The sequence below is a fragment of the Pogoniulus pusillus genome, chromosome 7, assembly GCF_015220805.1.
Source record: "Pogoniulus pusillus isolate bPogPus1 chromosome 7, bPogPus1.pri, whole genome shotgun sequence".
In the NCBI taxonomy this organism is placed as follows: Eukaryota; Metazoa; Chordata; class Aves; order Piciformes; family Lybiidae; genus Pogoniulus; species Pogoniulus pusillus.
This window is the reverse complement of record NC_087270.1, coordinates 41,022,968-41,045,136: the sequence shown is the minus strand read 5'-3', so window position 1 is coordinate 41,045,136 and position 22,169 is coordinate 41,022,968. Positions and strand designations below refer to the sequence as shown.

Here is a 22,169-nt window from a genome sequence, read left to right as displayed (position 1 = left end):
GGGGAAGCACTGGGGGTGAGGAGATCCTGTACCTAGACGTGGTGCCAGAGCTGGGACCTCCACTAACCCTGCCCCGTTTGTAGACATAGGATGAAAGAAGACTGAAGCTACCCAGATTCTCCCCAGCACGAAGCAAGGAGAGACCACTCTGCCCTGTCTCATTTACTGCCCTTCACCAAGGCTGTGGCACACAGAGCAGCAAAAACAACAGCTCATGGCACAGCCACCTCACAGTGCCAGCCTGTGGCCCCCTTGACCCCGGTGTGATTTGAACACACAGCCTTCTGATCTGGAGTCAGACGCGCTACCATTGCGCCACGAGGTCAGAGCTGGGGGCTCTGCTGGGCACCTCCCACCCTGGTATAATGGCCATGGGCTGCTCTTGGAAAGAAGGGGACTTCCAGCCCATTTGACTGCCTTTGCCAGTCGCCTTGCTGCTAGGCCTGCAAAGAGAGCTCTAAGCAAGGCACTTCACAGGAGGAAGGCCAAAACATGACTGCTGTACAGAGTGCCCTGCAGGCACTCACCCCACCAGAAACAGGCTCCTGAAAGTAGAGTCATGGAATCAGTCAGGGTTGGAAGGCACCACAAGGAGCAGCCAGTTCCAACCCCCCTGCCATGCCAGGGACACCCTACCCTAGAGCAGGCTGCACACAGCCTCAGCCAGCCTGGCCTCAAGCACCTCCAGCCATGGGGCCTCAACCACAGAGACACAGAGCTTGGCTGGGACACTTAGTGCCGTGGTCTGGTTGATTGGCCAGGGCTGGGTGCTAGGTTGGACTGGATGAGCTTGGAGCTCTCTTCCAACCTGCCTAATTCTATGACTCTATTCTATGACCTTGTGACTCTGTACTCCTGAAAGCCACACCCAAGTGAAGGAAAGATGTGATGATGACTGGAAACAGTGACCAAAGGCAAACCAAACTCGGCTAACATTGCAAGCCTCTTTGGAGATTTCCTCGGGAGGCAAGAGGACAGGAAGGAACATCATTTATCCTCACCACGGCTTGATCTCAGGTGGAACCTTCCAGACACAGCACTGCAGCAGGGCACACAGACAGAGCACTCAGGGGGACTCACAAAGGCAGCCACAAAGTGGCTGGGCCAAGACGCCGAGCAGATTGTGGACAGCACTTTGCACTCCAGCTCCTCTTCCTCGCTGCATGATGTTGCTGTGGATGGTGTTTGGAGTCTCTGGGATGGGTGCAGAGGGTGTTTGGCAGAGCACAGGACACGACCAGCCTCACAGCCCCATGGCGACACGAGGGGCTGGGGCCAGTGGCGCAATGGACAACGCGCCTGACTACGGATCAGGAGACTGCAGGTTCGACTCCTGCCTGGCTCGACACTTTTAGCCTGCAGCTTGGCTCCTCCTGCTACCTCGCTGATGCTTTGCCTTCCCCTGGCCGTTGGCCCTTCTGCGGGGTGAAGGTGCTGCAGTGCCCTCTTGCCCTGAAGGAGAGGAAGAGGCTCCAGACCTAATGGCAGAATGGGCACTCCAGAAGGCTCAGAGGCCTGGGGTCTAGCCCATGGTGAGAGGCCCCACAGTAAATTCCATAGCAGAATGAATCACAGAAGAGCAGAATTATTGAGCCTGGAATAGATCTCTGAGACCACCAAGCCCAGCCTATGACCTAACACCACCATATCAACTAGACCATGGCACCAGGTGCCACATCCAACCTTTCCTTAAACACCTCCAGCAATGGCGGCTCCACCACCTCCTTGGCTCCCTCACCTTGCTCCTCCTGGTGCCTCTCTGAGGGTTTGCCTTATGGTGGAACTGGGCACCTTGTCTCATCACCTCTCCTAGTAACTACTGCATCCTTCTACTCCCCCTGCTTACTCATGTTCCACATGAGGAAAACTGTGTACCATATCTTGGTTCTTGTTTAAATTTCCCAGAGACTCAAATATAGGCAATCGAAACAATAACAATTTATAGAATGCATTTCCCTCCCCGCCCCCCTCCTTTTTTCAGAGACAAGGAATTAGATGCAGAGAGGAAAAGGTAAAACACACCTAATCTCATGACGCACAATTGACCAAGCGCAAGGTCCTGCAGCTGGGTTGGGGCAATCCCATGCACAAATCCAGGCTAAGCACTGATGAGACAAGGTGCCCAGTTCCACCATAAGGATAGAAGGAACTCCAGTTCTGCGGGGCAGGAGGACACTTTTGCCTTGCAGAAGGTCCTGAGGATGGATGACAGCCGGGAGAAGGCAAACCCTCAGAGAGGCACCAGGAGGAGCGAGGTGAGGGAGCCAAGGAGGTGGTGGAGCCGCCATTGCTGGAGGTGTTTAAGGAAAGGTTGGATGTGGCACCTGGTGCCATGGTCTAGTTGATATGGTGGTGTTAGGTCATAGGCTGGGCTTGGTGGTCTCAGAGATCTATTCCAGGCTCAATAATTCTGCTCTTCTGTGATTCATTCTGCTATGGAATTTACTGTGGGGCCTCTCACCATGGGCTAGACCCCAGGCCTCTGAGCCTTCTGGAGTGCCCATTCTGCCATTAGGTCTGGAGCCTCTTCCTCTCCTTCAGGGCAAGAGAGCACTTCAGCACCTTCACCCCGCAGAAGGGCCAACAGCCAGGGGAAGGCAAAGCATCAGCGAGGTAGCAGGAGGAGCCAAGCTGCAGGCTAAAAGTGTCGAGCCAGGCAGGAGTCGAACCTGCAGTCTCCTGATCCGTAGTCAGGCGCGTTGTCCATTGCGCCACTGGCCCCAGCCCCTCGTGTCGCCATGGGGCTGTGAGGCTGGTCGTGTCCTGTGCTCTGCCAAACACCCTCTGCACCCATCCCAGAGACTCCAAACACCATCCACAGCAACATCATGCAGCGAGGAAGAGGAGCTGGAGTGCAAAGTGCTGTCCACAATCTGCTCGGCGTCTTGGCCCAGCCACTTTGTGGCTGCCTTTGTGAGTCCCCCTGAGTGCTCTGTCTGTGTGCCCTGCTGCAGTGCTGTGTCTGGAAGGTTCCACCTGAGATCAAGCCGTGGTGAGGATAAATGATGTTCCTTCCTGTCCTCTTGCCTCCCGAGGAAATCTCCAAAGAGGCTTGCAATGTTAGCCGAGTTTGGTTTGCCTTTGGTCACTGTTTCCAGTCATCATCACATCTTTCCTTCACTTGGGTGTGGCTTTCAGGAGTACAGAGTCACAAGGTCATAGAATAGACTCATAGAATTAGGCAGGTTGGAAGAGAGCTCCAAGCTCATCCAGTCCAACCTAGCACCCAGCCCTGGCCAATCAACCAGACCATGGCACTGAGTGCCTCATCCAGGCTTTGCTTCAACACCTCCAGGCTCAGATACTCCACCACCTTCCTGGGCAGCCCCAAAGGGACTGAGTCTGTAATCAAGAAGATTATCACACTTTTCTGAGGAAGACTTCATTTCCTTCAGCTTCTTGATGAGGCAAACAGTGGCAGACACCCTGTGTTGTCCTCCTCCCTGGTCATAACCCTTAGCCTTCAACTGGCACAGCATCTCTACTGAAAGTAAAACTGTAGTCGGACATACCTTACAGAGCTCTACCTCTGAGGCAGAGGAGCTCACCAAGAAAGCAGAGGGTGGCCAGCAGTGACCCCAGGGCTGACCCCGGTGTGATTTGAACACACAACCTTCTGATCTGGAGTCAGATGCGCTGCCCTTGCGCCACGAGGTCAGTGTAGAGGGTATGCAGCTCCCCAGCATGGACATCAGAATGGGGATGGTCCCTCTGTGGCAGCTACACCTGGGGTGTATGGATGTATGGAAGGTTGGCAGGGGGTTGGACTCCATGAATCATAGAATCAAGCAGGTTGGAAGAGACCTCCAAGCTCAGCCAGCCCAACCTAGCACCCAGCCCGCAACAAGCAACCAGACCATGGCACTAAGTGCCCCAGCCAGGCTTGGCTTCAACCCCTCCAGGCACACAGACTCCACCACCTCCCTGGGCAGCCCATTCCAATGCCAATCACTCTCTCTGACAACAACTTCCTAACAACATCCAGCCTAGACCTCCCCTGCCACAACTTCACACTCTGTCCCCTTGTTCTGTTGCTGGTTGTAATCACCACATGTTTACTCGATGACCCTTCAGTGATGAAGATGGAGGAGAGAGATGCACCTCTCTCTGCATCTGAGCAAATCCTCTCTGACCAGGAAGATCTTACTGCTCCTTCCTCTCCAGCAAGATGTGCCAGGGGAGGCTTAGGTTGGATATTTGGAAACATTTGTTCACAGAAAGGGTTTTCAAACCCGGGAACAGGCTGCCCAGGACAGTGATGGAGTAGACATCCCTGAAGGGGGTTAAAGGACGTGCAGATGTGATCCTAAGGTACACGGCTTAGTGGTGACTCGGCAGGGTTTGTTTGGACCTGATCCTCAAGGCCTTTTTCCACCCAAACCGATTCTCTGCTGCTATTCTATGTCGTGCCACGAGAGGGCGCCATGAACCAGCGCATGGATTCCAGAGGCTGCGGAGCCAGGCTGGAGATGCGTTGGGCTCAGCGAAGGACCATTCCCGGCCCAGGCTGGAAACTCATCTTGTTTGCAGCTGTAACAGTCATCCTGTATCGATAACTGCTGCATGCTCTACCATCAACCTCAGCAGGAACACAAGCATCTTCTGCAACTGCCGGGAAACACCTACTCATTCCTTCCCACGCCCCCATCAGAAGAGGTGACCCTCCAGGTGGATCCATACTCCTAAAGTACATTTTCCAGGCTGTTGTTAAATTAGCTCACCTGCTTCAGACACACTGAGCCCCTGCCTTCAGCAGAAACCTGAGCCAGCTGTATTTGTCTTGTTAAGGTCTTTGTTTCATCCATTCCTTTCTTCTCTGGACAAAGCCCTCCTGGATGTGGTCCTGTGCAAGCTGCTCTAGGCAGACTTGCTTAGGCAGGGGAGTTGGACTAGGTGATGTGCAGAGCTCCCTTCCAATTCTCGCCATCCTGTGATTCTGTGATTTCCCTGGAGTGCCTGCAAAGGGACGTGTACAGGTTTTCTGCCACACAGCAGCCCAGGATACTCAGTGCTGCAGGTTTGAAATGGAAAGTGAACAAAGAGACCAGAGAAGCAGAGAACAAAGAGACCAGAGAGGCAGAGACAACAAAGCACATTTGCTAAGGGGGCGGTTTATATTGTCAACACCAAGGCCACTGGGTCAGAACAACATCAACAAATACCACTGATGGAAAGAGGCTTGAGGAAGTAACACTGATTTCTTCTGCTCTGAAGGAGAAGCTGTGCTGGCAGCTACCATTGCACTATGACCATTGGTAACACGTTTCAAACACTGTGTAGGCATATCCTTATGGGAACTGTCATGAATTTCAGTTGTCCTCTGCTCTTCATACACCTGCAAAAGAGACATCTGCAAGCTTGGCTCAGCTGCATCTCATCTAACAGCCTGCTGTATGCCACAGAATCAGAGAATTGTTCTGGTTGGAAAAGACCTCCAGAGAGCATCAAACCCAACCATGATTCCAGCAGGTGTATTGGCTCCTAAGGTATCACTAGAGCTAAATAGGTGATTTGAGTCCTGGAACCCATTCATTAAACGTCTCATTGTGTCTGGTTTTGGGCTCCCCAACTCAAGAGAGACAAGGATCTGCTAGAGAGAGTCCAACAGATAGCTACAAAGATGATTTGGGCATTTGGGCATCTCCCTTATGGAGAGAGATTGAGAGACTTGGGGCTGTTTTGTCTGGAGTAGAGAAGGCTGAGAGTAGATCTCCTCCATGTCTATAAATATCTGAAGGGTGGGTGTCAAGTGGATGGGGCCAAGGTCTTTTCACTAGTCAGCAGCAACTAGACAAGAAAAAATGGATGCAAACTTCAACATAGAAGGTTTCAGCTCAACACAAGAAGAAATTTGACACCTGACACTTGGTGTGGGACACTTGACACTGTTCCACACCACACCCTGGTCTCCAAGCTGGTGACACATGGGTTTGATGGGTGCAGCACAAGATGGATAAAGAACTGGCTTGATGGTCCCACCCAAAGAGTGGCTGTCGATGGCTCTATGCTCAAGTGGAGGCCAGTGACAAGTGGAGTCCCTCAAGGGTCAGTCCTGGGACCAGTCTTGTTCAACATCTCTGTGGGTGCCATGGACAGAGGCACTGAGTGCAGCCTCAGCAAGTTTGCTGCCCACACCAAGCTGTGTGGTGCAGCAGCCAGGCTGGAGGGCAGGGATCCAGCCAGAGGGACCTGCACAGGCTGCAGAGGTGGGCACAAGCCAAGCTCAGGAGGTTCAACAAGACAAGTGCAAGGTCCTGCAGCTGGGTCAAGGCAATGAGTGGAGACTCCAACCATTGCAGCAGTACCTCAGCCCCTCTGCTGTACTCAGTCATCAATACTCTCAGAATCATAGAACTGGAAAAGACCTTTAAGATCATCGAGTCCAACTGACTTCTGACATTCCCAGGTGCCTACCTGCCCACTAAAATGATGATTGATGTTCTCCAGGTGGCTCATTACCAAGCACCTAGATCTTTGGAGTTAAGAAGTAACCAGGTGTTGAGAAGCATCCTCCCCAGTGGCCAGGGAGGAAGGGGGAGTCACTTCTCCACTGCCTTTGTTCAGGCTTAGCCGTGTGCAGCGGTCAAGCTGTACTCATTGCCTTCCACACTCACCACTGCCAAGGTGCCCTGCACAGCCAGGCCTGTGCCCTCAGCCCTATAAATGCAAGAGTGCTTCCTCCTCCTCTGCTTAAAGATTCTGGGGTTGTGGCCCTGTCTGCAGACTGCAGCTGAGACCTTCCACCATGAAGCTCTTCTCCTGCCTTATGGCTCTTCTCCTTTTGCTCCTCCAAGCCGTCCCAGGTAACGTAAAGAAGGAGGTATCTCACAGCAAGTGTTAAGTGAAACATGATGAGTTATGGACTTCACATACAGTATGTAGGCAGAAATGGGTTTAAGCTTGCCAGGGGAACTTCTGATTGCACATTAGGAGAAACTCCTTTACTGAGAGAGTGGTGAGGCATTGGAACAGGCTGCCCAGGGAGGTGGTGGAGTTCCCATCCCTGGAGGTGTTTGAACCCTATTGTGACCTTCTTGTGGCCTTCCAGTGTCTGAAGTGGGCTACAAAAAAGCTGGGGAGGGACTTTTGAGGCTGTCAGGGAGTGGCAGGAGTGGGGAGAATGGAGCAAAGCTGGAGGTGGGGAGAGTGAGAGTGGAGGTGAGGAGGAAGTTGTTGAGCAGGAGAGTGGTGAGAGGCTGGACTGGGTTGCCCAGGGAGGTGGTTGAGGCCCCATGGCTGGAGGTGTTTGAGGCCAGGCTGGCTGAGGCTGTGTGCAGCCTGCTCTAGGGTAGGGTGTCCCTGGGCATGGCAGGGGGGTTGGCACTGGCTGTTCCTTGTGGTGCCTTCCAACCCTGACTGATTCTGTGATTCTAAGCCAGTAGATGTAGCACTTCATGGCAGCTGGGTGATGGTTGGACTTGATGACCTTAAAGGTCTTTTCCAGCCTTAGTGATTCTGTGGTTTTATGTAGGTAAGGGGCAAGCCCCGTGCTGGGGTCTGCACATAGGAGGTACAACTAGCTTGTGCAGTGGTGCAGAGTGTGCTCTGTGCTCCTCAGCTCCTTCTGTTAGAGCCATTCCCTATTTCTCAGCCTGGAAGCAGAAATGAAAAACTAACCTAGGCTGCCCAGAGGTGAAACCAGAACCTCTCAATTAAAGCCACAACCAGGCACTGGCTCCTTATGACTCTGCATTGTGGAACTATTGGGCAATGGTACCATGGAAATCAGCTGCTGCTTCTCATCTCAGTGTCAAAAATTGACTCCTTTGTTTACAGAGGAAGGGTGGCAGAGCTGTTCCTCTGTGTTACTTAAGCTGAACCACACCAGTGAAGTTGGCTTAAGCTCTCCCAATATATGATGATTCCTTTCCCTCAGCCCTTCTGCTGCACTGGCTCATTTACTGTGCTTTCTGCATGCTTAGTGAAACTCCCTGTCTTGGAGTTCAGCTTTCAGATGAGGAAGTAGGGCACATTGCTTGTCCCTGTTAACCAGACCAGATCCTAGCTTTTAGAGGTTTGTTTAAGGCATAGGTTCATGTCAAGCACACGAGCACTGTGCTGGCCCTTCCATGTCCAGCCTGCAGCACTGCAGTCCCTGAACACAGAATCATAGAATCTGTCACTCCTATAACATGCACACCCAGGATGAGTTCAGAACCTTGCCATCAAGAGCTACATTTGCCTTTAGCTGGACAGATGCCTCCATTGGAGACCTCTGAGTACCCATAACATGTCTCAAAACTTTTGGAAAGGTTGCTTTAAGGGCTACTTGTATCAGTCCCCCTGATGGGGATCCATGAGGTTTCAACAGGAGGAGGACCATGAGAAATGGACTGATCCTGCAGCACAGTGGGCAATTCCATTCTTCCTGTAGGTCTCAGCTTGCCCAGAGACACCTTACATTGTCTTGGATACCATGGTTACTGCTTCCACTCCAAATCCTGCCCAGAGCCATTTGCTGCCTTTGGAACCTGCTCTCGCCGTCAGAAAACCTGCTGCATAGGTATGTGTGGGGACCCTGTCCAGGCAGGCAACGTCAGGAGAGGACAGTGACAGTCAGCAAAACACTCTCTGTCTCCAAATAGCCTAAGCCATCTCCTCCCACCTACAGAGAGCACAGGATCACAGGGTCACAGGATGTTAGGGGTTGGAAGAGACCTCTGGAGATGATCGAGTCCAAACCCCCCTGCCAGAGCAGGACCACAGAATCCACTGCAGGTCACACAGGAGTGCATGCAGAGAGGTCTCCAAAGTCTCCAGGGGAGGACACACCAAAACCTCTCGGGGGATCCTGCTCCAGTGCTCCATGACCCTTGCAGTAAAGAAGTTTCTCACCATAGAATCAAGCAGGTTGGAAGAGAGCTCCAAGCTCAGCCAGTCCAACCTAGCACCCAGCCCTCAACAAGCAACCAGACCATGGCACTAAGTGCCCCAGCCAGGCTTGGCTTCAACATCTCCAGCCACAGAGACTCCACCACCTCCCTGGGCAGCCCATTCCAATGCCAATCACTCTCTCTGCCAGGAACTTCCTCCTAACATCCTGTCTGTACAAGGATCATAGGTCATAGAATCACAGAGTCAACCAGGTTGGAAGAGACCTCCAAGCTCATCCAGTCCAACCTAGCACTCAGCCCTGGCCAATCAACCAGATCATGTTTCTAAATGCCTCACCCATCATGTGGAGGTGGAATTTCCTGTGCTATAGTTTCTGATCCTCCACTAACATCAGCATGGAGGACAACAGCAGAATTGCCACAGGACAGCTGGCACTGGCAGAATGGCCATGTACCAGCTTGCCCCACATCCTGTCTCCAGCAGAATAGATGCCCAGAGAAATAGGATAAAAACTGTGGCCCATACAGGTTCCTCCTTCCTTTAATCATCTGTTGGAGTCTCTGTGCCTGGAGGTGTTGAAGCCAAGCCTGGCTGGGGCACTTAGTGCCATGGTCTGGTTGCTTGTTGAGGGCTGGGTGCTAGGTTGGGCTGACTGAGCTTGGAGCTCTCTTCCAACCTGCTTGATTCTATGATTCTGTGACAAGGACCAGTGGGTATGAGCTAGAACACAGGAGGTTCCACATCCACCTAATGAGAAACTTCTTTACTGTCAGCAGCCTGCCCAGAGCAGTTGTGGAGTCTCTTTCTCTGGAGACTTTCCAAACCTACCTGAATGTGTTTCTGTGTGGCCTCCCCAGGGTGATCCTGCTTTGGCAGGGGGATTGGGGTAGATGATGTCCAGGAGTCCCTTCCAACCCCTCACATTCTGTCATTCTGTGGGAGAATCACATTCTTTGACTTGCTTACTTTTGGAGTTCCTCAGCAGCCAGCTGTGCCATTCCAACCCAAGGTTCATCTGATCCAGGGTCCTGTGCCTGTCTGTGGCCAGAAGAGGAGGTTTCTACACTGTTACTCTGTTGTGTGCAAAATGACTCATCACAAACACCACACTGACCTAATTTCACTTCCTCAATATATTCTGCTGGCTTTCAAGAATTTGCAGCTCCAGATTCTTAGATTTGGGCACCTTTGTGTTTAAAAGTCCTGACTGGATTGCCTCCCCCTCCTTCAATCAGGAATTCCTTCTGTTTGGTTTGAAACTGTTTTCCTCAGCATTTTATCCAGCACCACCTGTGTGATGGTTTGGGTGTTACCTGCCCCCCACCCCAGACTTAGGAAAATCACCCAGTCTGGACTCAGTCGAGCTGAAAATTGAAGAATGAAGCTTTATATTCACAGCTTAGCACAAGAGGCAAGCAGGTAGTTACAATACCTACAGCTATAGACAGCAATAGACAAGGTAAAGGTAGTACAGAAACACAACAGCCCTGCTAGAAACCAGAGCTCCCAGGAGGGGCTCCCAACAACCCTTCCACCTTCCTCCCACCCCTCTATCTTACCCCAGACTTTGCCCTACATTTCAGTTAGAGTTTGGAGGATTGGCCAGGGGGGTTAGGAAGCAGAAGTCAGGCAGCAAGTTAGAGAGAGAGGTTCATGAACCCCAGAGACAGAGAGCAAACTCCCTTATCTGTGTTGGTGTTCTTGTTCTTCTCCATCTCAGCAAGCCTCTGAGTGCAGCAGCCATCAGCATTGTTTCCTTTCACAGCCTGGCACTTAATTCTTCTCACCAACATATCCCAGCTAGGCTCAAACTGGCACAACCTGCTTCAGTACTGTGAGTGGAACACAATCACTCTTCATCCACCTCCTCCATCCCCATACAACATCCTTCCATCCATTGCTGCTTTTCTAAGTTGGTGGATGACAAATTCATCTTTCCAGATGTGGATGAGGCACTCAGTGTCATGGTTTAGTTAATTAGAAGGTGCTAGGTGATAGGTTGGACTCAATGATCTCAAAGGTCTTTTTCAACCTGGTTAGTTCTGTGACTCTGTGAGGTGCTTTGAAGAGCCTCATAGTCCACCTCAGTGCCTTTTGGAGACACAGGAGCCAGAGCATCATATGAGCTGCTTCAGACAGTGCTGTAATATTTCCTGCTTTGACTTTGCTCTCCTTCAGTAGGATGAGGGAGGTTATTCTGCCCCTGTAATTAACACTGGTCAGGCTACACCTTGAGTACTGTGTCCAGTTCTGGGCCACTCAATTCAAGAGAGATGTTGAGGTGCTGGAAGGTGTCCAGAGAAGGGCAACAAAGCTGGTGAAAGGCCTGGAACACAAACCCTATGAGGAGAGGCTGAGGGAGCTGGGGGTGTGCAGCCTGCAGCAGAGGAGGGTCAGGGCAGAGCTCATTGCTGCCTGCAGCTACCTGAAGGGAGGCTGTAGCCAGGTGAGGTTGGGCTCTGCTGCAACAGAGCAAGCAGCAAGAGAAGAAGGGGACACAGTCTCAAGCTGTGGCAGGGGAGGTCTAGGCTGGATATTAGGAGGAAGTTGTTGTCAGAGAGAGTGATTGGCATTGGAATGGGCTGCCCAGAGAGGTGGTGGAGTTGCTGTCCCTGGAGGTGTTCAAGAAAAGCCTCGAAGAGGCACTTAGTGCCATGGTCTGGTTGACTGTTAAGTGCTGGATGCTAGGTTGGACTGGCTGAGCTTGGAGGTCTCTTCCAACCTGCTTGATTCTATGATTCTATGATTCCTTGCAGACACAACCTCAAACTTCCACACCTGTCAAGACGAGGGGGGGCATTGCGTACCTCCAGCAATCAACTGTCTGGAAGAACAAGAGGGACTTTGTGCTCACAGGAAATGGAAGTGCTGTGCACAAGTGTAGCACAGACCTGGGGAAGCTGCAGAAAACCACAGAAATGCAGAGAAAATAAAGCAAATTTCCCCCCAGCCTTGTAGAGAGGATGTCTGGTGTCGTTTAGAGACAAAGCACATCACTGACTAGAGGTGGCAGGTGTCTGTGTGGGAGAAAGGCAACAAATGCTAAATAAAGAGGTGCAACTGACACATATGCATGGAAAGAGGCAGGATGTCTCCCTGGTGCTCACACACAGTCATGTACACAAGCTTTGCTGTAACATCCTTGGAAACCACATCTCCTCAAGAATGAAATCTCATCCCCCTCCCTCCCTTCCTTCCTCTCTCCTTTCTTTCCTTCCTCCCTCCCTCCCTCTCTCCCTCCCTCCCTCCCTCCCTCCCTCCCTCCCTCCCTCCCTCCCTTCCTCTCTCCCTTCCTTCCTTCCTTCCTTCCTTCCTTCCTTCCTTCCTTCCTTCCTTCCTTCCTTCCTTCCTTCCTTCCTTCCTTCCTTCCTTCCTTCCTTCCCTCCTTCCCTCCTTCCCTCCTTCCTTCCTTCCCTCCTTCCTTCCTTCCTTCCCTCCTTCCTTCCTTCCCTCCCTCCCTCCCTCCCTCCCTCCCTCCCTCCCTCCCTCCCTCCCTCCCTCCCTCCTTTCTTTCCTCCTTTCCTTCCTTCTTTCATTCCTTCCTCCCTCCCTCCCTCCAGCCATCCATCCCTCCCTCCCTCCCCTCCAGCCTGGCTGCTGCACCACACAGCTTGGTGTGGGCAGCAAACTTGCTGAGGCTGCACTCAATGACTCTGTCCATGACACCCACAGAGATTTTGAACAAGACTGGTCCCAGGACTAATCCCTGAGGGACTCCACTTGTCACTGGAATCCCCTTTGCCATGGAGCCATTGACAGCCACACTTTGGGTGGGACCATCAAGCCAGTTCTGTATCCATCTTGTGCTGCACCCATCAAACCCATGTGTCACCAACTTGGAGACCAGGGTGTGGTGTGGGACAGTGCCAAAGGTCTTTGTGGTCCCTTCCAACCCAAAAGAGTCTGAATTCTATGTAAATGAAGGTGTTTGCAGCCCTTGACTGCCCTAGATCAGGCCCAGTCAGCCTTTCAACAAGATGCTTTAACCCTTTATCCTTGCTTTAGGACCAGCTTCAGTCTCTCATAGCTGGACATTGGTATAAACTGAGATGACAATGCCCCAGGGTATTGTGCTGGGCTCCCTAAGTGTCTTGTCTGGCACTGTCATTCACACAGAAATCCCCCAAACCCAGGCTTCTCAAGGGCTGTAAATCAAGCTGTCCATGCCTGCTGTTCCAGGACAGCAGACTGCCTCTGGAGCAAAACTAGAAGTGGGTAGATTCAGATTGGATGTTAGGAAGAAGTTCTTCACCATGAGGGTGGTAAGACACTGGAACAGGTTGCCCAAGGAGGTGATGGAAGCCTCATCCCTGGGGGTGTTTAAGGCCAAGCTGGATGTGGCTCTGAGCAACCTGATCTAGTATGAGGTGTCCCTGCCCACGGCAGGGGTTGGAACTGGAAAATCCTTGAGGTCCCTTCCAGCCCTGACCATTCTATGATTCTAAGTGCATCAGAACCACATGTTCTGAAGAGGAAGACAATCATAGAATCATAGAATCAATCAGGTTGGAAGAGACCTCCAAGGTCATCCAGTCCAACCTCAGTCTTTCAACTACCCAATTTAGGGCATATTCACTCAACCTGCTTGCTGAAAGGACAGCAAACAGCAGGACTAAGCAGGGGCAGCAGCCAGAGGAGGGTGGCTGGAACATCCCAGGCTGGGCTGCTGGAACATCCCAGGCTGGTTTTACAGCAGGAGGTGCATATCCCTCACGTAATGACCACTAAGTGGTGCACTGCTGAGTTTGCTGGCTGCCTCCTCCACCAGTGCTGTGTACCCATCATACTCAAGAATGAAGACTCCCAAATTCCTTAGAAGCCAAAGATGGAATGGTCTTTTTGGCAGGAATAAACCCCCCACACTTAGGTTTCAGATGGAGAAAACATCCACACAAGCTGAGATGAAAAATGAATCACTCCTAGCCTGCAACATTCTCCTCCTTGCAGTTCCTCAGGAGTCTTTCCTTACAGGTTGCCATCCTTCCACCCAACAGCTCCCCAGGGACTTTGCTAGCTGCAGGTGAGAGGCAGAGGATCCCACTGAGGCTTTTTCCACCGTGCTGCCTCCAACTGGCAATGCCCCAGCCCAAAATACCAACTGCCAGGGAGAGGAATTAGGGCAGCCGATAACCACTGAACGCCAAGCAAGTCAGCATTGTTTGAAGCTGCAGCACTGGGTCAGAACGACACAAAGTGGTTTCTTAGGAGCAAATATCCTCCTGAGACTGGCATACAATTAACTCCTGCCTACTCTCTCCCTCTTCCCAGACGCCATCCAGCATGCCAGCAGCACACAGAGCCTTCTGTGAGACCTCAAGCTCCAGCAGACCCAAAGCAATGGAGATCCTTTGGTTCATCTTCATCTTCCTCTCTCTGACCAGTCACGGTAAGACCAGGATGGTAAACAAAAGCTATCTGGAAAGAGGAATAATCTCTTTTTACAGTGTTATTCAATCAAAATGTTGTAAATTATGGGGGGGGAAGGGATCCTGAGGCTTTTGAATGAGGCAGTGAGTGAGGCACTTCAGCAGATTGCACCAAAAGCTGAACTTGATGATCTTAAACTCTCTTACGGCTGAAGCCGTTCTGTGGTTGCATTATTTAATCCCTTGGGGGAGTGCAACAATGAGAGGGGAAAGAGTTGTGAAAATGGGGCACTCCGCTTAGAATCATTGGAGAAGCCCTAGAGGAGAGGTCCTATGCTCTGGGGAAACCTTTCTGCCTTTTCTTAGGTTGCCTTTGCCTCCTGAGCAGGGCAAGGCCAACTACTCTGCTTCCCAGCATACAGCATTAGGCAGCACCATGGAAAATCAGCTGCTTGAAGAAAAGTTCCTTGAGTGAAGTGAGATTTAGACTAGACACAGACTGTGAGGATGATGGAGCAGGCTGCTCTGAGTGGAAGATTGGGCCACGATGGGTAGGCATTTCAACAACCTGACCTAGTGGAAGATGTCCATGCCCACGGCAAGAAGGCTGGAAATAGATGATCACTAACCACAGGATCACAGAACTTAAGAGGTTGGAAGGGACCTCCAGAGAGCATCCAGTCCAACCTCCCTGCCAAGGCAGCATCACCCAGGGTAGTTCTCACAGGAATGCGTCCAGGTGGGTTTTGAAAGTCTCTAGAGAAGGAGGCTTCACAACCCTCCTGGGCAGCCTGCTCCAGGGCTCTGGCACCCTCACTGTAAAGAGATTTCTCCTCCTGATGAGGTGAGACCTTCTCTGTTCCAGTTTGTAGCTGCTGCTCCGTGTCTTATTGATGCTGACCACCAAAAAGAGATTTGCTCCAGCCACTTGACAACCACCCCTTAGATATTTGTGCACATCGATCAGATCTCCTCTCAGCCTTCTCTTCCCCAGGCTAACCAGCCTCAGGTTGTTTCCATTCCAGCCACAACAAATCTACTGAGGTCAGCTCTGCAACTTTGGGTTTTATTCTCCCCTTGTACTCAGCACTGCTCAGGCCACCCCTGGAGTGCTGTGTCCAGTTCTGGGCCCCTCAATTCAAGAGAGATGTTGAGGTGCTGGAAGGTGTCCAGAGAAGGGCAGCAAGGCTGGGGAGGGGCCTGGAGCAGAGCCCTGTGAGGAGAGGCTGAGGGAGCTGGGGGTGTGCAGCCTGCAGCAGAGGAGGCTCAGGGCAGAGCTCATTGCTGTCTGCAGCTGCCTGAAGGGAGGCTGTAGCCAGGTGGGGTTGGGCTCTGCTGCAACAGAGCAAGCAGCAAGAGAACAAGGGGACACAGTCTCAAGTTGTGGCAGGAGAGGTCTAGGCTGGATGTTGTTAGGAAGTTGTTGTCAGAGAGAGTGATTGGCATTGGAATGGGCTGCCCAGGGAGGTGGTGGAGTCTGTGTGCCTGGAGGTGTTGAAGCCAAGCCTGGCTGGGGCACTTAGTGCCATGGTCTGGTTGCTTGTTGAGAGCTGGGTGCTAGGTTGGGCTGGCTGAGCTTGGAGCTCTCTTCCAACCTGCTTGATTCTATGATTCTAAATAAAGCTGTCTGAAGCTGCCCCTCAGCACAGGTTCCCTGGGTGTGCTCTCTGCAGCTGTGCATGCCCAGGCTCCATGATGCTCAGTGTTTCATTGGCTGCCCAGGCAGACGATGCCAGAGGCAGCCTCATGCATTTTAACCTCCAACTTGCTGCTTCTTTGTACAGGAGATGCTTATGGACCAGAGAGCTGCAACTCCGACGGAGGCCTGTGCCGAGTGGGGAGTTGTGTTTCTGGTGAATACCTGGCCAGGTTCTGCTTTGAACCCATCATTCTCTGCTGTAAGAGGGTGTCACACACTGCCACCAAGAGCTGAAGGTTTCCAAAGGAGGACATTGCGGCGCATGGAGAGCTGCAGGCTCCGCCAAGGAGGAAGGAGCAGCTGTTGGGAAGGAAATGCTCTGCCATTCCGTGGCTGCTGCTCTCCTGGGAGAACACAGCTGTGGGTTCTCTCCTGGGTTTCTGAAGATGTTGCTTTTTTGGGGGTTGCTGTGACTTTATAGGAAACATTGTGGTAAGAAGAATCTGGGGCCGTAGGGCTTAGCGTCCAGTTGGGTGTCTGCTTGTTACTGTCATGCACAGATGAGAAGTTGCCTTTCTTTTTACCTGAAAGCAATAAACATGAGATTTAGGAGACCAGAAGTGCCCAGCTGGGCATCCTGCTGACACTCAGACAAACTGCTGGTGGCAGGGTCCACTCTGTTTCACCCATCAGGAGTGAGCACAGCAGATCACCCCTTCATGGAAGCATAGAGCCAACCAGGTTGGAAGAGACCTCCAAGCTCATCCAGTCCAACCTAGCACCCAGCCCTGTACAGTTAACCAGACCATGGCACTAAGTGCCCCAGCCAGGCTGCGCTTCAACACCTCCAGGTACAGAGACTCCACTACCTCCCTGGGCAGCCCATTCCAATGCCAATCACTCTCTCTGCCAGGAACTTCCTCCTGACATCCAGCCTAGACCTCCCCTGGCACAACTCCAGACTGTGTCCCCTTCTTCTCTTGCTGCTTGCCTGGCAGCAGAGCTCAACCCCACCTGGCTACAGCCTCCCTTCAGGCAGCTGCAGACAGCAATGAGCTCTGCCCTGAGCCTCCTCTGCTGCAGGCTGCACACCCCCAGCTCCCGCAGCCTCTCCTCACAGGGCTCTGCTGCAGGCTGCCCCTCCCCAGCCTTGCTGCCCTTCTTTCAACACCTTCCAGCACCTCAACATCTCTCTGCAATGGAGAAGCCCAGAACTGGACACAGCACTCCAGGGGTGTCCTGAGCAGTGCTGAGCAGAGGGGCAGAAGAACCTCCCTTGTCCTGCTGCCCACACTGCTCCTGAGCCAGCCCAGGATGCCATTGGCTCTGCTGCCCACCTGGGCACTGCTGCCTCCTCTTCAGCTCCTCTCTGCCAGCACCCCCAGCTCCCTCTCTCCCTGGCTGCTCTCAGCCACTCTGGCCCCAGCCTGTAGTGCTGCTTGGGGTTGTTGTGGCCAAAGTGTAGAGGCTGGGAGGCTGTTCCATGGACTGCATTTCTCCGCTCCTCCTTTCCCCTGCAATCACCCAGCCCTAAGCCCAAAGCAATGAGCATGTTTGCACCTAACAACTTTTCCTGTCCATGAGCTGCAACAGCCTAAACCCATCAGCTGCCCAGATCTGCTCTTGGCCCTTCTGTGTTTTTTCAGCATGAAAATTTGACACTCCTCTGATTCACTTAGCTCTTGGCCTCCCTTTCCAGGTAAAATGTTTCACTGTGGGTCAGCCATTTCTGTGATGGCAAGAAAACAATGATGTAATGAGAGATCTATGCCAGTTAGCTGAGGGCTTGGCCAGAGCCAGGGAAAACTCCTCCCTGGGTGATTAAATTCTTGCTGTGCTGAAGCAAACAGGAAAATTCCCATTGACCTCACCAGGGTCAGGACCCATCATCCGAGCTCCAACAATTAATTCATCTGAGCAACTCCATTCTCTCCTGAGCAGCTGAGCTCTTCTCCTCGGGTGACCATAACACAGTCCAGGACATCAACACATGCAGGCAGTTGCCAGCACTCCCCTGGAGATCCCCTGCAGTTTGATAAAGCAGGAGGACAGCTGGCTTTAGCCAGAGCTGGCTGTCAGCTTGGGAACCACCACTGCAAACAGAGATGGGGCTGAGTCCGGGGCCAAACCCTGCTCCAGACCCAGCTCAGGTCGCGGATGTGCACTGGTGTGCAAGTAACAGCACAGGCAGGCTTTCCACCAAGGCACCTTGCCAAGCCAGGCAGCTCATATCCATCCACAGCAGTGCTGGTTCTCACCTCTTGTCTGGGAGATGCTCAGACACCAGATTTAGTGTCCCAAGATGTTGAGAACACTGGAAAGTGTTTGGAGAAGGGCTGCAAGGTTGGGAATGGGCCTGGAGCACAGCCCTGTGAGGAGAGGCTGAGGGAGCTGGGGGTGTGCAGCCTGCAGCAGAGGAGGCTCAGGGCAGAGCTCATTGCTGTCTGCAGCTGCCTGAAGGGAGGCTGTAGCCAGGTGGGGTTGGGCTCTGCTGCCAGGCAAGCAGCAACAGAAGAAGGTGTCCCTGGAGGTGTTGCAGAGAAGACTGGCTGAGGCACTTAGTGCTATGGTCTAGTTGATTGGACAGGACTGGATGATGGATTGGAATGGATGATCTTGGAGGTCTCTTCCAACTTGGTTCATTCTATGATTCTAAGAAGGGAACACAGTCTGGAGTTGTGCCAGGGCAGGTCTAGGCTGGATGTTGTTAGGAAAGTTGTTGTCAGAGAGAGTGATTGGCATTAGAATGGGCTGCCCAGGGAGGTGGTGGAGTCTCTGTGCCTGGAAGTGTTGAAGCTCATGCACTGCCACCTGTCCATGGCTTATGTTCCAGTGTACCATAGTCAGGCAATTCTGTAGAAACACTTCATTTAATATCACTATTCCCAACAGGTTCTATGATCTCTGTGGCACAGGCTTAGCTGAGCCTTTATCCCCCAGCTTCTTTTGCTGGTAGAGCTCAGGTGGCTACACACACAGGGGTCCTTCAGAACTACCCCAGCAGACCTATACCAGCTCCTAAGAGAGACTCATAAACCATCCAGACATCTTGGGTATATCTGGGATGTTTGCAGCCATATGGACAGCCAGGTTGCAGCCCTCCCCTCATGCCCAGCCTGCCAACCACCCAGCACAACCCTCATGCATCACTGGAGAGGTTAGTCCCTAAAAGCACAGCACGAACGTCCCCCTCACTGGAATGTATTTGCTGTTCCCAGGACACAGGCCAGTATTTGCTTGGCAGAGAGTGCCAGGCAGAGGTGAAGTTCTCTGCTCCTGCCATAAAAGTGCCACTGCAAACGGAGCTGTGTAAGCAGGAGCAGAACAGCACTCAGATGGGCCACTGGCCAGGGAGGCTGAGCAAGCCTCTTACGTCTACACTGTCCTTCATGACCCTAGCAATGCAACCACCTGCATGCATGGGCTTTCCTTCACCCCTCTGCAGGACAAAGGGAGGTGCATTCAGCCTGCTCCTCCACACATGCCTGCACTTCTGTCTCCTGCGGAGTGAAGGTTATCACCATGCTACCAGAGATCAGCTCCAGGAGCAGGCTAGGAGAATAAAATCAGAGAATCCCACCTGGATGCATTCCTCTGTGACCTGAGCTAGATTGGATGGTCCTGCTCTGGCAGAGGAGTTGGGCTCGGTGATCTCCTTGGGTTGGAAGGGTTCAAGGGTATCTGGCTCAAGTTCCTTGTAGTAGGCAGAGACTTCTTCAACTAGACCAGGTTGCTCAGAGCCCTGTCTAACCTGGTCTGGAATGTTTCCAAGGTGGGCAGCAGAGCCAGTGGCATCCTGGGCTGGCTCAGGAGCAGTGTGGGCAGCAGGACAAGGGAGGTTCTTCTGCCCCTGTGCTCAGCACTGCTCAGGCCACCCCTTGAGTGCTGTGTCCAGTTCTGGGCTCCTCAATTCAAGAGAGATATTGAGGTGCTGGAAGGTGTCCAGAGAAGGGCAGTAAGGCTGGGGAGGGGCCTGGAGCAGATCCATGTGAGGAGAGGCTGAGGGGGTGTGCAGCCTGCAGCAGAGGAGGCTCAGGGCAGAGCTCATTGCTGTCTGCAGCTGCCTGCAGGGAGGCTGTAGCCAGGTGGGGTTGAGCTCTGCTGCCAAGCAAGCAGCAACAGAAGAAGGGGACAGAGTGTCAAGCTGTGCCAGGGGAGGTCTAGGCTGGATGTTAGGAGGAAGTTGTTGTCAGAGAGAGTGATTGGCATTGGAATGGGCTGCCCAGGGAGGTGGTGGAGTCTGTGTGGCTGGAGGTGTTGAAGCCAAGCCTGGCTGGGGCACTTAGTGCCATGGTCTGGTTGCTTGGCCAGGGCTGGGTGCTAGGTTGGGCTGGGTGAGCCTGGAGGTCTCTCCCAACCTGCTTGATTCTATGATTCTATGATTTTAAGGATAGGGCTTTTGTCAGCTCTCTGGGCAACCTGTGCCAGTGTTTCATCACCCTCAGCATACAAAATCTACTCCTTCTATCTAGTCTGAATCTGCCCCCTTTTAGCTCCAAACCATCATCCCTTGTCCTGTCATAACAGGCTCTGTTAAAATGACTGTCCATGGCCACAGGAAGGTTCTGAGCTCAGAGCTAAGCTCATGGTCACTTCTTCACAGCCTGAGCTGCGGGGCTGTATCGTTAGAAGGATGGGGAGACAGAAGCTGCATCACAAGCTGTCAAGGATTTGCTCCTGGTGGCATAAATGTACCCCAGGCTGCATTTAAAAGCCAGGCTGCTGCAGCTCTGCCCTGAAGGCAGATGAAGTCAGTGGAAACATCCTGTCCAAGAGGGAGCATGGAGCAGGTGCAGATTGCCTTGACTCCTCCCCAGCCTCCAAACCTCTGAGGCACCCGGGAGATAACTGCTGTGCTGCGCCTTGCTGAGCACAGATCAGCCTTTGTGCACGGTGGGCTCTGAAAGCAAACATCTGGCGGCCGATGGGGGAGTGGGGAAGGGCAGGAGGCTGCTGGAGCAGATGCAGGAGGCTCGGCGGCGACGCAAGGCAGCGCAGCACAGGGAGCATGCTGGAGGCACCAAGCGCAGCTGCTCTCCGAGCAGTTGCCCAGGGGACGGAGACTTCCTGCTCCTGATTTCTGAGGGCAGTCTGGTTTGTGTTGGTACTGTCTGCTTTTGGCTTTCTTTCCCACTTCGTGCTCTCCAGCCTGACATGTGCAGCCCAGCTGCAAAGCAGGGCTTGCAGTGGTGCGGATGGCGCATCCCGGCCCTCTTCCTGCCTGCCCCTGTGCCGCCTGCAGCCTTCAAACGGCTCTGTGCCAAGCTCATCCCCCGAGATGGGGCTGCTCCCACCGAGGGAGAGCTGCCGAGCTGCAGATAGAGGGTGGTGGTTTGCCATCAGTCACGGGGAGCACCACGGCTGCATGGTTCTCTGTCTGTGTGCTGAAGCTCCGCTCCGGAGCGCTTCGAGCTGCTCGCACACACAGCCACGGGCACACAGCAGGATGCTCAGATGGATGCTCACAGCCCAGAACCCAACTGTACCCTGGGCTGAACCAACAGCAGAGTGGCCAGCAGGTTGAGGAGGAAGGGGATTCTGCACCTCTGCTTCACTCTGGTGAGACCTTGCCTGCAGGGCTGTGTTCTAGAGTCATCACCACAGGGAAGACATAGGTCTGCTGGAGAAGGTTCAGAGGAGGCCACCATAAGTGAACAGGCTCTGCTGGGTGATGCCCAACGACAGGACATGGGTGGAAGCTGAGGCATGGGAAGCTTCATGGAAACAGTTTCAGAGGGACAGGGATCTGCTGGAGAGGGTCTGGTGGAGGGTTATGAGGATGATGAAGGGACTGGAGCACTGCCTGATGAGGAGAGGCTGAGGGACCTGGGCCTGTTTAGTTAGGAGAGGAGAAACCTGAGAGAGGATTTAATCAATGCTATAATCATCTGAGGGCTGGGGGTCAGGGTCCCTGGGATAGGACAAGCAGCAATGGGTGTAAGCTGCAGCACAGGAGGTTACACAAGGGGGAACATCTTGAGTGTAAGGGTCCCAGAGCCCTGGCACAGGCTGCCCAGAGAGGTTGTGGAGTCTCCTTCTCTGGAGCCTTTGCAGGTCTGTCTGGATGTGTTCCTCTGTGCCCTGAGCTAGATTGTGTGGTCCTGCTCTGGCAGGGGTTGGACTCAATGATCTCCTTGGGTCCCTTCCAACCCCTAATATCCTGTGAGCCTGTGATTTTTTTCACTATGAGGGTGACAGAGCACTGGAACAGGCTGCCCAGGAGGACTGTGGAGTCTCCCTCTCTGATGATATTCAAAACCCATCTAGACATGTTCCAGTGTGATCTGGTATAGGTGATGCTGCTCTGGCAGGGGGGTTGGACTGGATAA

General features: G+C 52.9%; 2 protein-coding genes and 4 non-coding genes across 6 annotated transcripts; 3 read left to right on the top strand and 3 right to left on the bottom strand.

Annotated features, from left to right (window-relative positions):
- Positions 1 to 253: 253 nt before the first annotated feature.
- TRNAW-CCA (transfer RNA tryptophan (anticodon CCA)) lies at positions 254 to 325 on the bottom strand. The gene has a single exon. It is a non-coding gene; the product is annotated as a tRNA-Trp (tRNA).
- Positions 326 to 1,272: 947 nt separating this feature from the next.
- On the top strand, positions 1,273 to 1,345 carry TRNAR-ACG (transfer RNA arginine (anticodon ACG)). Its single transcript has one exon. It is a non-coding gene; the product is annotated as a tRNA-Arg (tRNA).
- A 1,303-nt stretch (positions 1,346 to 2,648) lies between these two features.
- TRNAR-ACG (transfer RNA arginine (anticodon ACG)) lies at positions 2,649 to 2,721 on the bottom strand. Its single transcript has one exon. It is a non-coding gene; the product is annotated as a tRNA-Arg (tRNA).
- An 864-nt stretch (positions 2,722 to 3,585) lies between these two features.
- TRNAW-CCA (transfer RNA tryptophan (anticodon CCA)) lies at positions 3,586 to 3,657 on the bottom strand. The gene has a single exon. It is a non-coding gene; the product is annotated as a tRNA-Trp (tRNA).
- Positions 3,658 to 6,706: 3,049 nt separating this feature from the next.
- Positions 6,707 to 11,793, top strand: LOC135177182 (gallinacin-11-like). The gene is made up of 3 exons (XM_064146832.1): positions 6,707 to 6,803; positions 8,375 to 8,503; positions 11,592 to 11,793. The coding sequence occupies exons 1-3, from the start codon at positions 6,746 to 6,748 to the stop codon at positions 11,717 to 11,719; spliced, it is 315 nt and encodes a 104-aa protein (XP_064002902.1). The 5' UTR covers positions 6,707 to 6,745; the 3' UTR covers positions 11,720 to 11,793.
- A 2,363-nt stretch (positions 11,794 to 14,156) lies between these two features.
- Positions 14,157 to 16,439, top strand: LOC135177181 (gallinacin-12-like). Its single transcript, XM_064146831.1, has 2 exons — positions 14,157 to 14,221; positions 15,986 to 16,439. The coding sequence occupies exons 1-2, from the start codon at positions 14,173 to 14,175 to the stop codon at positions 16,132 to 16,134; spliced, it is 198 nt and encodes a 65-aa protein (XP_064002901.1). The 5' UTR covers positions 14,157 to 14,172; the 3' UTR covers positions 16,135 to 16,439.
- Positions 16,440 to 22,169: the final 5,730 nt, after the last annotated feature.